Source organism: Hydra vulgaris, chromosome 04 (genome assembly GCF_038396675.1).
Source record: "Hydra vulgaris chromosome 04, alternate assembly HydraT2T_AEP".
Classification (NCBI taxonomy): domain Eukaryota; kingdom Metazoa; phylum Cnidaria; class Hydrozoa; order Anthoathecata; family Hydridae; genus Hydra; species Hydra vulgaris.
In genome coordinates this window covers 32,161,479-32,177,500 of record NC_088923.1, presented here as the reverse complement: position 1 = coordinate 32,177,500, position 16,022 = coordinate 32,161,479, and the positions used below count along the sequence as shown (strand labels likewise).

Genomic DNA, 16,022 nt, shown 5'->3' with positions numbered 1-16,022 from the left:
TGAATAGAAACAAAATTTTGTTTTGGAAAAAATATTTTTTTCATAAAACGTAACATAATATTCATTTATTTTCTTATAATTTTACAGTTAGTTTTTGGTTATTTTATTAACTGTTGATAAATTTTTTCTTATCTATTTTATGAACTCTTTTTAATGTTTTTAAACAATAAAGTGTTTTATCAGTTACCGATAAAAATTTGTGATCATAATTTATGTTCATAAATTAAACATTCGTCATTAAAACTTTAGGTTAGATCGAATTGAATTGACAATAAACAAAATATCTTATTAATAAAATATTTACTTCAAAATAAATCATGCATTTTTTAAATTATCATGACAAAAAATAATTTATATATTTAAAAGGAATTTATATACTTAATTCCTTAAGATTGTCTGCTAGCATATCTTCTTCGCTGTCTACGTCATCAGTATTGCTGCTTGTTTGTATATCTTGAATATTTGCTATTTTAACTTTGTTAGAATCATCAACATCAGATTTTCTTTGTTTTTTCATATACTTTAACAACGATAGGTCAATAATATTATCATATTCATCTTTCGACCAAAGACTTTTGTTGCCGAGAATTATGACACAATTGGCAAGTGTGTCATGGTTCATTGATAGGCATTTATCTGCTAATATGTTTGTGACAATACTAAAAGTTCTCTCAACTTCCGAGTTCAATCTGGATATAGACATTATAAGAGAAACTAGGAGACATATATTGGGAAACTCTTTAATTTTATGTTTAAAAAGTACCTTAAACTTCTTACTGGATGAGACTCATACTCAGTTGTGACTAAAAATTTAAGTTTTTTCCATTCTTGTAAAGAAGCATCACTTTGAAAACCAGCATTTATTAATGGGACTTCAAAAAGGTCACTAATTAACTTGATTTGCGTCACTTCGGAGTCTTTATCTTCAGCTATCCAATGTATTTGATCGAAAAATTTCATACTTCTGTAAATAAAAAATTCACAAGAGTAATCTTGAAATCTACTTGAAAGTATTTCGTGGAGTTTATGAAAATACACTCTTTTGATTTCATGCATTTTTTGAATTGTTTTTTCTTGATAAAAATTATTCATCTCCATTGCTACATTAATGTAAGAATGATTTTTGGGGTGTTTTCGTTTTTCACCAGCTCTTTGAAAGGAACCTTCAATTTTGTTTTGATCAGTGATTCTTCCCCAATTGATTTTATTTTATCATCTATTTCAATTAAAGTTTGTTGGATAGTTGTCGGAATTTCATAAGGTTATTTATTTATTTACTTTTTTATTTTTTTTTGAAGCTGGGACAATAGCTTCCAAACAGTCTAAATATAAACCTACTTGAACAAGAAATGATTGACATTTAAATAATTTTAATAAACCTTTTACTTTTCCGACTGTTTTGCCATTTTTTGGGTCACTTTGCATAATTTTTTATACGCTGAAAGAAAGGCTGGCCATGTCTCGAGAAGAATAGAAAGGGCTCTTCTCCTGTGCCAGACAAATCTTGTACCAGATATTTTTGGTAAAATGTAAAAAGTTATTCCTATAACATTTGCAGCACCCTTGACTTAACTTTTTAATTTTCCGAAATTTCTTAGTAGGTAATAATTTGATAAATATAACTCTTCGATCTTTATAAATTCAGTTACATCTTTAAAAGTATCTTCTATTGCCAATTCGATTCTGTAGTTGATACAATGTATTTTCAATAACCATTTGCAAGATTTTTCTAGCTGTGTTAGGGCACCATTCTTTACACCAAAATAAACATTTGCACCGTCAGCTGTCGCAGAAACTAGTTTTTTATTATAATCTTCAGTAGATATTTTGAAAAATGAATTATCAGACTCAAAGACACTGTTAATATCAGCGGTTACTGAGTTTAAGTCGCTTTCACCAAATTGTGACATTTCCAACAACTCGGTAACCATATATATTGGGATTCTATTGCGCTCCATACAGACTAAAACAAGTTCTTTTTCTTTTTTAATTTTTCCTGCTCGAATTCTGTCGCTAAGTATTAAGAAGTTGCAATTTTTGAGAATTTTATAGCATTTCTCACGGACAGCATTGGCACAACACTTGATAAGTTCTCTGCCACTGAATCCTGTTTCTTTACGCTTTATGAAGTTTGATCCTGTGATGCATGCACAATCAACCTGAAGATATAATAAAATATTATAAAAAATTAATAAATTAGGAACTACGATTAAAGCTTAGCCTTATTTGAACTTGTTTTGCATATTTAAAAAATTAACATTTGTTTGCTAAAAAAAAGAATTTAACAAGAAACTAAAACTTGCAAGAACAGAAAAATTTGCATGAGCCATAGTTAGATGGCAAGCCATTTCATAAGCTATTTTTACCAAGTTTTTGTAAGAATTATTTGTAGACTTTTCTTTCTTTGTCAATATTGTTACACACAAACTAATGTTGAATTTGTCGGTTTCCACCTTATAGAAATAGTAGATACAATTTCTTTAAAGGACATAAATGAGTTGTAAAAAATATTATCATAATTGTTTTAAATATATGAAAATAATGAGGAATCCCATGGAAAGTAGACAGTTTGATGACCTTATTTTATAGAGGCTTTATTGACGTAATAAATAATTATTTTGTATTTAAAATTGAAAATGATTTCTATTTATAAAAAATGAACTAATTCAAAATTTTAACATCTTTGTTTAAAATTAGAATTTAAAATATAAAATGATTATAAAGTCTGACTATTCACCTGTTGCTCTTTGTTGTTTGCTTTTGCTTCTTTGTTTTCATTTAGGTCTTCATTTAAAAATCAGATTACATTTCTGTGGACAGCACTTTGTAAATGTTGAGAAATGCCATCTTTTTTAATGTAGCATGTCCCATTTATGTATCATAAAGCGGCTGTTCTTATTGCTCTTTCGGTATTGGCTAGGATATTCTCTTGATGAAGAGAACATACATTACAAAAGATTTCTACAACATAATTTCATTCTCTACAATAGTTTCTGTACAAAAAACTTCGGAAAGATTGTATTTTCAAAAGTTTTCAAAGTGACTCTGTTTTTATTCAAAATGTTATCCATTTGATTATGTATTTAAAAAAAGTATAGAATGGTTGAATGGTTTGTTGAAATTCTTAGTAAATATGAAACCCCTTATAAAGCAAATTAATATGTTGTAAGGAAATGAAAATAACTAACATTAGCTAGAAGCTTATTTAGCTTTATTATAAACACACTTCCGTTATCTTTTTTCAAAAAGCAATTCTAGCCAAGAAACAAATTTAATGCGCATTAAATGATAGGCAGCCTTAACATAATTATTGTACTTTAAAATATAATTAAATAGCCACATGTCTTTAATTTTTTCCTGAATAGGGAAAATAATTTTTTTTCTCCCGATAGTTATTAACTAAGTAACATTTTAGTTGTGAGCAATGTAACAGCTCTCATTACCAAAAAAATATCCTAATATCATCCTAATTATAGAGAAAACATTTTTATAAGAAAAAATTAATTATGCTAAATATTAGCGTTTTTTTCTAAAGTATTTGTTTTAAATATATTTTTGTAAACCTTTCTATAAATATTGATAATAGTTAATTTTAGTTGAAATACTTGAGTAACAGAATCTGGACTATCATTTGCAACCTAACCTGCAGTGCCGGGGTTCAGTGCACTGCAACCTAACCCGACAAAACCAGGGGAGGTATGTACCTCCTACCCCACCCAACCACCACTTTTTCTTTAGAGGCCCTTTTTTTTTAAGAAATTGACAATTTTTTTTTCATATAAGTGTGTCAACCCTTCCTCCCCCCCCTTCCCCATGCCCCAATGCCCACTTCAAAAACCGCATCGGCCGCCTTGACGCGGATATAAGTTTTAATTCACGCCATTTTGGCTTGAAATTATAAGAAATAAAACGATTTTTTTTTTCATTTCTCTCTAATAGTAGTTACAAGTTTCAATTATTTATATAATATAATTATAGTTTCATACTACTTACATACAGTTTTAATCAGTGCTTAAGCAAAGCAAAAAATCTATCAACAATATTTTTTAAAGAACTTGACTAGTAAGTATTCGTCTACTACTCATAAACTAATTCTAATCGACGATCTTTCTATGATCAATCTAAAAAATTAATGATAATGGAAACATGTATGCAAAAAAGAAACTTCGACACTAAAAAATCATTTACTTCTAAAATTGGTAAATATTAAAAAAAAAAATTTGAACAACTAAATATTCTAACATATCATTACCGACAGGTCCAGCCAGGGGCAATTTTAGGAATGAAACAAGGAGAGTGAATCCTTCAAAAGTGCTGAATGTCTCAAAAAATTTAACTGTTAGTCGAATGTTAACTCCCCTTTTTTTATATGGGGGGGGACAACAAACCCCTTCCTATACAACTTGTGAAATCGTACTTGGGTCTTGACAATTGGTGATGAGGAAATATTTTAATAAATAGCTCATCATTAGTATTTCTTAAAGGGATGAAGAAAAAAATAATCGTTTTAAAACTAATAAATAAACAAAAATCATTACATATAAAATGAACGCTACTTGTGAATATAAAACTTAAAATTAAATATGATGAAAAGTTTAAACTTAAAACACTTTATTTTCTTTAACTATTTTTTAACAAAAACAAAAAAATTCTTAAACAAATTGTTTCTTTAACAAAAAGTCTATTAGTTAACAATTGCAGTTAAATGCTTTTACTTACGATTTTATTTCTTCTGAATAAACGTCACATAAACAATATCAAAAGATAATTTAAATATTCTAAAAGATAAAACTTTTTGCGTAGTGCAAAACTGCTGAAAGCGTAGGTAAATCGCCTTTTCGCAGGTAAAATACGAGCTGCCTAATGCTTCTTAACAAAGCCTGATATATATGTATTTTTTTTGTTTTTGTCCCTTTAAGCATCTTTTTTTTGTAAAAAAAATGTCCCTGTTAGCAACATTTATAGAGAGCGAAAAGTGCATACATTGACTATCAAATAGCCTGACTCGCAAAGAAGTGCTGCTACATTGAGTGAGGGTTTGGTTTAGGTCAGCATCGAGTTCAGGCTTGGGGTTAGGGTTACAGCAAGGTTTAAATATGGTTGTTTTACTGTGATTAATCGTTTTTGTAAATAGATGAAAGTAAAAATGAAATGTATATATATATATGATAAATAAACAAAAATAACAAAAATAAATATAAAAAATGTATTTTTATAATAAAATAATAAATTTAAATATGTATAAATAAAAATAGAAATAAAATAAAAATTAAAAAATATATATAAATATGATAAAAAATAGTAATATATATATATATTAGGGATATGACAATTTTGCAACCCTATATCCCCATACTAAATTTAGTGGAGATTTTGTGCAAAAAATCAGAAAAATAACAAGCATTTTTACTATATGTCAAAAAAGTTCACCCCCCAATTAAAAAATATTTGTAAATTTTTTTAAAAAAATGTAGTTTTGCAACACATCTTCCACTACTTTATAGAAACCAATAAACATGTATAATTAAAATTTGTCTACTGTGTATTTGACAATAAGTATTTAATATTTAGTTTTTCTATGCTATGGCATAATGGCGTTAAGTCTTGCATCACTTTCACAGCACGTTCTGCACATATATTTGAACGTTGTGTTAGTATTGGTGTTGGCTCAGTGGACCAAAACCTTTTCAATGATTTCATTGCTTTAGGATGCTCATTGCATGCTTCTAATAGATTAACAAAGTCTGCAGGATTGAAGTAGTGACCCCCAAACCATATATCACCCCATGAACCACAGATGAAGTCGCATGCTGCTTGAGCTGATTCTGATTCTTGGTATTCTGGTACTAAAATGTAAGCAAGTAGAATAAAAATGGCTCTCGAAATCCACCTTGCATTGCTTATAGCAGGAAGTGATTCCTGCTATAAGCAATGTTCTTTAAAAAATATTGTTGATAGATATTTTGCTTTGCTTAAGCACTGAAATTAACTTTTGGAAAGTTACCTGTGCTTTTAAACTTTCTATAACATGCTATTAAGTGATTCAGGAAATCCATGTCATCTCTCCAGCGAGTTCGCTTCACTTTCGTCAAAGGATTTCCAATATTACTAAACAATAGCTTCAAGTTCTCGTAATCTTGCTGCAACCTTGTCACAAAAGGGTAATGGAGATATGGTGACATTGTCGATCCTTCAAAAAGATCATTCATGACATGTTTCAAAAGAGTATCTAGAATATGGTGTTGGCATCCAATAAAAACAGGCTTTTCTAGTCCAATGGTTTTAAAATGTTTCTGTAACCGTGTAACTACACCATTTCTTAATCCTGTATTTGTAGATGTTGTGTCAGATACAATCATTTTTATGGCTGGCCACAGCTCATACTCATCTAGCACATGCTTTATCCCATTATATATTGTTTCACTTTTTCCATTCATCATTTTCAGAACAGCAAGCCTAACCTCTCTATTTTCATTTTTCAAAACAACTACTTGATGTTCCATTTTCTTTATTTGTTTTCCATCAAAGTGCAAAGACCACTTTTCATTTTTTAGGTTTTCCATATAATTTGCTTTCAACTTTTCTCCTTTTTTCATAACACCTTTGTAGATACCACTTTGCGTTGGAGTATGAATAGAAATACCACTTTCTGAAAGAGTTTTACAGACTTTATGTGCTTTTTTGGTACTAATCTTAGCAGTCCAACAGGGTTCAAATCCAAAATTGCAGTTATTAAAAGTTTCAGTTATCTCGTAAAGAAATCTGTAGAATTTATGATGTTTGTGATCACAGTCGTATATTGAGTAAGATTGGGTTCTCTATTATATTTCTAATTTATAACTCACTAAAAAGATAGGAAAAATTATTTTCAGCTTGAGGGGTGATCTTTTTTGACAATTTACATTAAAAAAATATATTTTATGTTTATAAATATAATTTCTCCACTCATGGTTACATGGGGAATAAAAAATTCTTAAATTTTTTTTTTAGTCATACCCCTAATATATATATATATATATATATATATATATATATATATATATATATATATATATATATATCTATATATATATAGATTAGGGATGCGCCGAATGTTTGGCTGTTTTGCCAAACGTTCGGTTCGGCCGAACCTTAGCAAATGTGCAATGATGCAAATTTGAATTCATTATAGATTTATCTAAATATAATGAAATTTAACTCGTACCATAGCTACGGTTTAAATGGATAAAGTTTTATTAAAAAAAGCGTACCATTTGAACATAGAAGAACATAAGATTTTATAAATGAATTTCAGTACAGTTTTGGTTTAAATTTTATTATGTATTTTCAATACAGAATAAATTTAATCTGACCAAATGGAATAATAGATTTACCAAACTTATTACTCAACTAAAATAATTGTAAAATAAATACCCCCTCTGCATCAATTGAGTATTATTTTAGTTCATCACAAAAATGTAATATTATAAAATCACCATTTGTTAATCTTAAAATAACAAATAGGAATTTAAACGAATAAGATTTTTTATTGAACTTAAGTTTGTTAAACGTGATGCCTATTGTTCCTGTGGTAAAATAAATAAAATTCTCAACAGAGAAAGTTTCTTATAAGCTTGCTACTAAACTGGTTTAACTGATAAAAAATATAATGTATAAACATTAATTTTTCACCACTTTCTGGTGATAGTCTGTTTCTACTTGGTTCATAAATGTTGCCACCTGTACTAAAAAGTCTTTCACTTTCAACAGAAGAATGTGGTGCTGAAAGAAACCTTTGGGCTATTTTCTTTAAATTTTTCAAAGAGTTTCCATAATTTTTCCACCATAAAAGAGGACTTTCTTTTTCCATAAAAAGAAGGAGTTTTAAATACTCCAATACATCCAAAAATCTCCATGTTGATCATTTGCACATTAGAGTGTGGTCTTTTAAACCTTTTGCTATCTTTAGTAATTGAAAAATTGAAATCACATTCATTTATAGTTGTCAGTTTGAAAACTAGCCGAAAACATTCATTAAATTTCGTATACGCTGATTTCACAAACACTTCATTTGTGTTACTTGCTGTGGGTTCTTCACAATCAGAATCAGAGGATTCAAGTTCTAAATTATGTTGCTGCATTTCTAGCATCTGCTCATTTAGCCAACTTTTTATTACATATTCATTCTCATTTTTGTGTGTGGAATTTCAAAACTTAGCAAACCTTTATGTAAATACTGACTTATATTTTTTCCTGTGTGACATTCTGGAAAATGCATAACTCTGAGTACTGCTCTCTGTTGGGAAAATTATTGAGCCAGTGTGCTGTCATGCTTATGAAGGCAACATTTAAACTATTTGCTGTCCAAATATCAGTTGTAAGGTAGATATAACTGGCAGAAGATATATTACTCTTGATTGAATTAAACAGATTACCATATATTTGTGGAACAATATTTTCACTAAAGTAACTCCTACTGGGTATTTGGTAATTAGGGCATATCTCTTCAATTAGTTTTCTAAAACCAAGATCTTCTACAATTGTGTATGGTTGAATATCCAATGCCATCATTTCTCCAATGCGATTGTGAATCTTGATTGCTCTATGGTCATTAATATTCCACAACCTTTTTTTATTAATACTCTCTACTAATGTTAATTGTTTTTTTATGTCCGAATCACTTGATGTAGAAACTGTCGATGTTTCAATAATTTTTTTTTTAATCAGACTCTTTTTCAGCTAATACATACTCCAAAAAGTGCTTTTTTTTTAAATGGCGCCTAATTACACTAGTGGTAAATGTCTTTGGACAATTCCCATCTCTAGAGAGTATTGCTTTGCATAGGCAGATACAAAAACGAATGTCTTTCTTAGAAACTTCAAGGTATTTTCACACAGTACTTTTAAAAGATATTTTTTCGGAAGACATTGTTTTATACTTTTACAAGATTAAAATATTTTTCTAAATTATAAAAAAAAAGTTCAACCAAAAATAAAGTATTTTAAATTTAAACTGTAAATATATTTTAAAGTATAACCAACATGTTACAAATTATGTTATTTTATCCAATACCTTACAGGTTATACATTTTTTTATATTACCTAATTTTAATAATTGTATTATTTTTTCAAAAAAAATTGTTAACATTTTTATTTACACTACAAATAAAAATGTTAACATTTATTTTCTTTACACCAAAAACAATCATCCAATAACAAATTAACTTTTCAAAGTTATTTTATAATTTTTCAAACAAAATTTATAAACCCTTACTAATGTTTTAACAAATTTTTAATAACACAATATAATGTTAAATGTTTGATAACACAATTTTTCAGAACTTATGTTTTTAGTTTTTTCAAAAATAGTAAAGGTTCGGTTGCCGAACCGTTCGGTGTTCGGTAAAATTTCATGGCGGAACGTTTGGACTCGGTGTTCGGCCAAAAACCGGGTTCGGCGCATCCCTAATATATATATAGATATATATAGATATATAGATATATATTTGGGCGCAGATTTGGGCGTTGTTCAAATTTAAAATTGAAGACCTTTTTTTTTTTACGTTTTTAGCAGCAAATTTTTTTTTTTTTTGCAAAAAAATGCTAATTTTTGGCAATATTTCTGTTCAATTTCTCCAGGAGGGGGGGAGGGCTATTGCCCAAATTTTTTTCCTAGAATAGTCCCTGATATATATATATATATATATATATATATATATATATATATATATATATATATATATATATATATGTGTGTGTGTGTGTGTGTGTGTGTCATTAGATTTAGTAAAATGTTATCATATCTTAATTGATCCTTCTAATTTTTTGCTCCAAAAAGCTAAATATCTGCACATGTAATTATGGTTATGTACTTGTTTGTTATTTGTATTGTTTTGTTATTTATAATTATAAAAAAATTTAGATATGCATTTGCACTATGGTGATCTAACAGATTCTTCCTGTTTACTAAACATTGTTAGTCAGGTAAAAAAACTTTATTTCAGGTTATAAGCAAAATTATATTCATTGTATGTAATTTCTGTTATTGTGTTACTTTAATAGATAATCATTAACAGAGATACAAGAAAAATGTGTTTCTAATATAGAAACGATATTTAGATGTATTCTAGTGATGATACCTGCAACATTTTGTTTTCATAGTGGAAAATTATTTCAGTAAACATGATAAATTAATATGCTATTGAAATATATATTTCTTTTCATGTAGCTATGAAAGCAGTGATATGTTTTTGTATAGAGGTCAAAGTGGTTAGATTAAAATACTTTAAATTTTTTTTTAATTTTATGCACAGACTAGACCAACAGAGATTTATAACTTAGCTGCTCAGAGTCATGTAAAGGTAAACATTAAAATAAATATTTATTGATTGCAATAGTTAAAAAAATATTATTAATTGATTCTAGTTATTTATTGATAACTTTTTCTGTCTTAAAAGATAACGAGCTTGCATTCGATGCTTACACTGTTTTCTGTCTGTTCTAAAATTTTTTGATGTCAAAGTTGCTGCAATAGCATTCAATTGTTTTGCCAAATGCAACTCCCTTAAAAGATTTTCACATACAATCATTTGAAGTTTTAACTATATCATAAAGATATATAATTTAGGTTTCTTTTGACTTGGCTGAATACACTGCTGACGCAGATGCCATGGGAACCTTACGACTATTAGAAGCTGTAAAGATTTGTAACTTGATTGGTGAAGTCAGGTTTTATCAGGTAAATTTTTTTTTTTTAATGTACAAATATAAAACAAGTATTTTGAAACATTTTGTTGTTTTAACAAGATGGCTTAGTGGTCTATAAATAGTTAACCAATAAATCTCTTGATTGTTTTTTTAATTGTTATTATTGATTGCTTTTTGTATTTTTATAAAGTGTTGTTTTAATTACACATAAATTTGCGTATTTTATTCTCCCCAAATGTCAGTGTAGAATGGAATAAAATTTTTTTTAATCAAATTAAGTTTCATAAAAAAATTTAAAAAAAACTTATTTGGTTTTTATGTATTTAAATACAGCTTAATATTCTCTACAACTTAAAAAACAAATTTTAATTTTTTTCTGCAAAAAATGAATAATTAAAATCCTTAACTATTTCATTTGACCCCATTTTACTCTATATAATACATTTTTTTGTTTGATAATATTTAAATAACTCTATAGGTATATTAATGAGGTAGTTCATGTTGCACAGTGTTCGTTGCACAGTGATCAGGAATAACTTGAAATTAGGTCAAAATTAACTTTGTTTAAAATATTTATTCAAAATTGCTGAAAATTTGCTCAAAAACGTAAAAAAAGTAGACAAGGAAAGACTAAAAGTATTTAAATAAGGTCAAGTATGGTCAGGGGTGGAAGGGAATTTTTTTGTAGCCCCATACCCCCTTACCCCCACCACTTTGCCTTTGAATAATTTCAACTAATTATGTTTTAAACTAATAATTATTTTAAAGCCAAATATAAATATCCAAAATAATTAGTTAACATGATCTAAACATTTAATATTACATCTAAATTGAAAAGTAACCAAAAAAAGTAAGTATATCAGCATCATTTTCTAATTCATTACTTTTATAAACATCTTGATCTCTTTTGTCAGTAACTAGTTACTATCTTAAAAAGTTATTATAGTTAATACCATTGGATCACTTGTAATAAGATAGTGACATTGGTCCTCAATTGTATGGAGTATTGTATCTTTTTTTGAATGAGAAGTCTGATTTGTCTATTATCTTTATTTCTAGATTCTTGAACTTCTTCTGTATAAAATCTGATTGGCAACAAGAACTTTGAAAATGTTTATTTGTTAATTTTAAATTAAATTGAATTTATTTACAATTATTTATTAACCATTTATCAACTCAAACTCTGAAACTTCTAGTAAATTTATTTTTTTTAAATATATTATTTTTCAAGTTTCATAGTAGCTTCTGATTCCTTTAAATGTTAAACTCTTATTGGTTGACAAAATTTAATTGACGATGACTTAGGATATGTCCAAACAGATGTGTTTCCAAAGGAAAAATCTAAAAAACAAAGTGGTACTAAATAAATTAGAGTCTTTTAAACTATTATTGTCAATTTTTGCTTATATTCACTTTGACCAGGTGCGCCTTTAAACCCTCTTTGAAGCCCAGGCCCCTGTCACTTACTAATCTCATCACCCCATTGTGTTATGAAAATATTTAGCCTTTTGTTTTAGGCATCAACAAGTGAGTTGTATGGTAAAGTTCATGAAATACCTCAAAAAGAAACAACTCCATTTCACCCAAGATCACCATATGGTATATTGTATAAAAATGTACAGAAAAAAATAATTAATGTTTTACTACTGCTAGTTACAGTATTTTTTATTGTTGTATTTTTTTAAGGAGTTGCAAAACTTTATGGGTATTGGATTGTAACAAACTATCGTGAAGCTTATGGTTTGCATGCAAGTAATGGAATTTTGTTCAACCATGAAAGTCCAAGAAGAGGTAAGAAAAATGTTTTCTTTAAAAATTCTAAATTTTTATCTCTATTTTTAACTCACTTGATTTAAATTTAACTCTTTAGGAGAGACATTTGTTACAAGAAAAATTACCAGAGCTGTTGCAAAAATACATCTTGGTTTACAAGATGAGGTTGTTTATCTTTTTGTTTATATGTTTATTTTGTTTAAAAACCATGCAGTACCAATGTTATATTGCAATTGGCAATAAAACTATTAGATGTTACAGTAAGAATTGAGTATTCAAAACTAAAAATTAAGTTTTAGCAACAAAAATAATCAGTATATAAACAAATAAAATAATTTTTTAAGCATGAAAACATTACCCAATAAAAGTTATTGAAAATAAGAAATTAATCATCATCGTTATTACCTCGGATGATAATTCTTTAAGCAATAGTATCATCATGAAAACACTGAGATCAATTAGCTTTGTTTATCAATGTTTAATTGTATATTCGTTTACAAAAATTTAAATTTTGAAAAGTGTTAAATTTCATTTATTAGTAATACTATTTATTTAGTCTAATGGTTGTTAAAAGTGAGACTCAAAGAATTTTAAGCATTTTAAGATCATAAAAAAGTTTGATAAAAACAAATATTTTATACTAGTTATAATATTTTTATAGTAATATTTTATAGTTATGTTAAACCATATAGACTGGCAATTCATGCTTCCATAATATTTCAACATTGTTGAAATATTATGGAAGAATAAATTTTCTTGTGAAAAAAGAATTAACTGGAATAAAAAAAACATTTTTAATTAAAATAAGTTTAATGTCCATGGTTTCACATTTGTGCAGTTTGGAAAGATTTCTTTAATACCATTTTTTATTAAAGTATTATAAAATAGTTAACACAATTTTATCAGATTCCTAGTGTTAACTATTTTTGCAGATCAGGACTGAGTTGTTTTTTTTGTGTGTGTGTTGCTACCACTAGGAGGATTTTCATATATGGTTTATAAGCTCTATCAATTTATTTAATAAAATTAAATTTGAGTTTTCCTTCTCCTAGGTAAGTTGGCTTTATGACTAAAAAATCTCGCTATATGATCAGTTAAATGGCTATGACAAATAAATTAATAATTCTGTGTAAATCTATATTAATATCTTATATATCTATAGTAATATCTTATATACTGTCAGTATTTATAAGGCTGTTATTAAAATGAAAACTGAGAGAAAAGCTGAGGGTTTTTTAAATATTCTGACTCTTAAATATTAACATAATAATTTATTAAATTAATAAAACTTTATATATTGCCTGATTTTATATATATATATATATATATATATATATATATATATATATATATATATATATATATATATATATATATATATATATATATATATATATATATATATATATATATATATATATATATATATATATATATATATATATATATATATATATATATATATATATATATATATATATATATATATATAAACTGAACTTTGATTAAACATTTACTCAGTCATTTTATATTTTCTTTATGATAGTTTTACCTATATTTAAAATGGTGTTACACTACCTTTGTTTTTATATATGATTTTTATATATTGTAATGTCTTGTTGGCATTGATGCACAGTCAGTAGTTTTTTGCTTTTGTTGTAAACTAAAAAAGTAAAAATAATTTAAAATAGTTTTTTCTTCACAAATGACTTATTCTTTCTCCTTGCTGTTAACAAGTTATTTTATAAAAGTTATTTTCAAGAATTATATGTTTGATATAAATTTTCTCAAAATGTTGTGGCTTAAGTACTTTTAGCACCATGCTCCTCAATTAATGCCAAATTAATCATATATATATATCAAATAACTTTTTCATTTATGTTTATCAAATAACTTTTTTGCTGAATTCTGAGTTGATGACAGTGCTAATCAAAAGTTTTACTGAGTGGGATATTGTCTTCTGAAATATTATTACGATGAAAATTTTAAAATAATTTTAGTACTTTTTTTTAAATAATTTTACTATTTTTTTTTTTTAATAATTTTAGTTAGTACTTGGAAATATTGACTCTGTTCGTGATTGGGGGCATGCAAAAGATTATGTTGAGGTGATTGTTTTTAATTTGTCCTAAAATATTACTAAAATGTAATTTTATAAGTATATTCATCAGCATTCAAAATAATCAAAAGTGAAAATTTAATATAAATTACTTGTATATATATTCAGCCCACAAAATAGTGGGCAGTCAAGGGTCAATATATTGTTTTTATTTTGTTTTTCCTAAAATATTACTAAAATTTTAATTTTATATATATATATATATATATATATATATATATATATATATATATATATATATATATATATATATATCTGTGTGTGTGTCTATATATATATATATATATATATATATATATATATATATATATATATATATATATATATATATATATATATATATATATATATATATATGTATATTATATACATGAGTAGAGAGTTTACACCTTTTTACAATTTACATTTGGTGGTTCTAGATTTTACAGGGAAAAAGGTCTTACAAAATACAGGTTGGCATTGCTGAATCCCAACCTGAATTTCTTATATATTTATACATATGAATATATATATGACAGGGATTCGGAGTCCCAAAGAGACTCCTGCTTTATATCGCCTTTTTTTTCAGGTTTGTAGTGTCCAGAAGCTCTAAACATATTTGTTGACTTATGATCTGCTGTAAGAAAAAAGTTCATGAAATTTAACGACTTGGAATTTATTGTTTTTAAGTCCTGAAGTCTCGGAGTCCTTGCCACCATTATACCTAAGGACTCTGGGTTCAAAAAATGATTGTTCCTCTTACTTAAAATTATTAATTTTTTTTCCCATAAACTTTTTTATATTTTTAGAGCTTCTAGATACCAAAAACTAGGAAAAAGTAATCGTTTTGTGACATTTAAATCCGGAGCCCTTTTTGGGACTTCCCTGATATATGAACATATTTTAAAGAAAAACATGATATTTTTTAACCTTGACATGTTTCATAGTTAACATACTACATTTTCAAAAGATGAAATTACAATTTAAAACTTTGGATATAAATATAAAATCAAAATTTGAAGACATTTCAGAGAAATAGTAACAGACAAATAGAATTGTTACAAACCAATAAAAATTATAATACAATTTATAAGTAAATAAATTTATAAAAAAAACAAAATAGATTGACAAAATTATATTATAATGAACAGTTTGTTTATTTAAAGATGGGTTTTCCCATTTAATATGGAGTGCTTATTTAATTTTCAATTTGTTTTTGTTAGGAGCAGTATCCAAAATTAAAACAATTATAGTTACTTAGATTTTTACAATTAACAGATGAAATTAAATGCTTATAAACATTAGATTGTTTGTCACTTGTCAGGTGATCATAAATCCTTGTTGTTAAGTGTTTTGAGGTTTCTCCAATATAACTGGCATTACATCTTGCACAAGAAAATTTGTTAACAACATAGGGTTTGAGCAGCTTTGGAAGTGGATTTTTTATTCTTTTAAACTGTTTTTT

The 16,022-nt window shown here is 26.6% G+C and overlaps 1 protein-coding gene across 1 annotated transcript in view; it reads left to right on the top strand.

The window, feature by feature from the left end:
- The window catches only part of LOC100215889 (GDP-mannose 4,6 dehydratase), a 39,509-nt gene that overhangs the window by 7,533 nt on the left and 15,954 nt on the right, over positions 1-16,022 (top strand). The window contains exons 3-9 of the mRNA XM_065796094.1: positions 9,902-9,963; positions 10,293-10,340; positions 10,607-10,717; positions 12,204-12,285; positions 12,373-12,477; positions 12,557-12,624; positions 14,508-14,567. Of these exons, the coding sequence (XP_065652166.1) occupies positions 9,902-9,963; positions 10,293-10,340; positions 10,607-10,717; positions 12,204-12,285; positions 12,373-12,477; positions 12,557-12,624; positions 14,508-14,567 (536 nt within the window). The remainder of the gene's footprint in view (positions 1-9,901; positions 9,964-10,292; positions 10,341-10,606; positions 10,718-12,203; positions 12,286-12,372; positions 12,478-12,556; positions 12,625-14,507; positions 14,568-16,022) is intronic.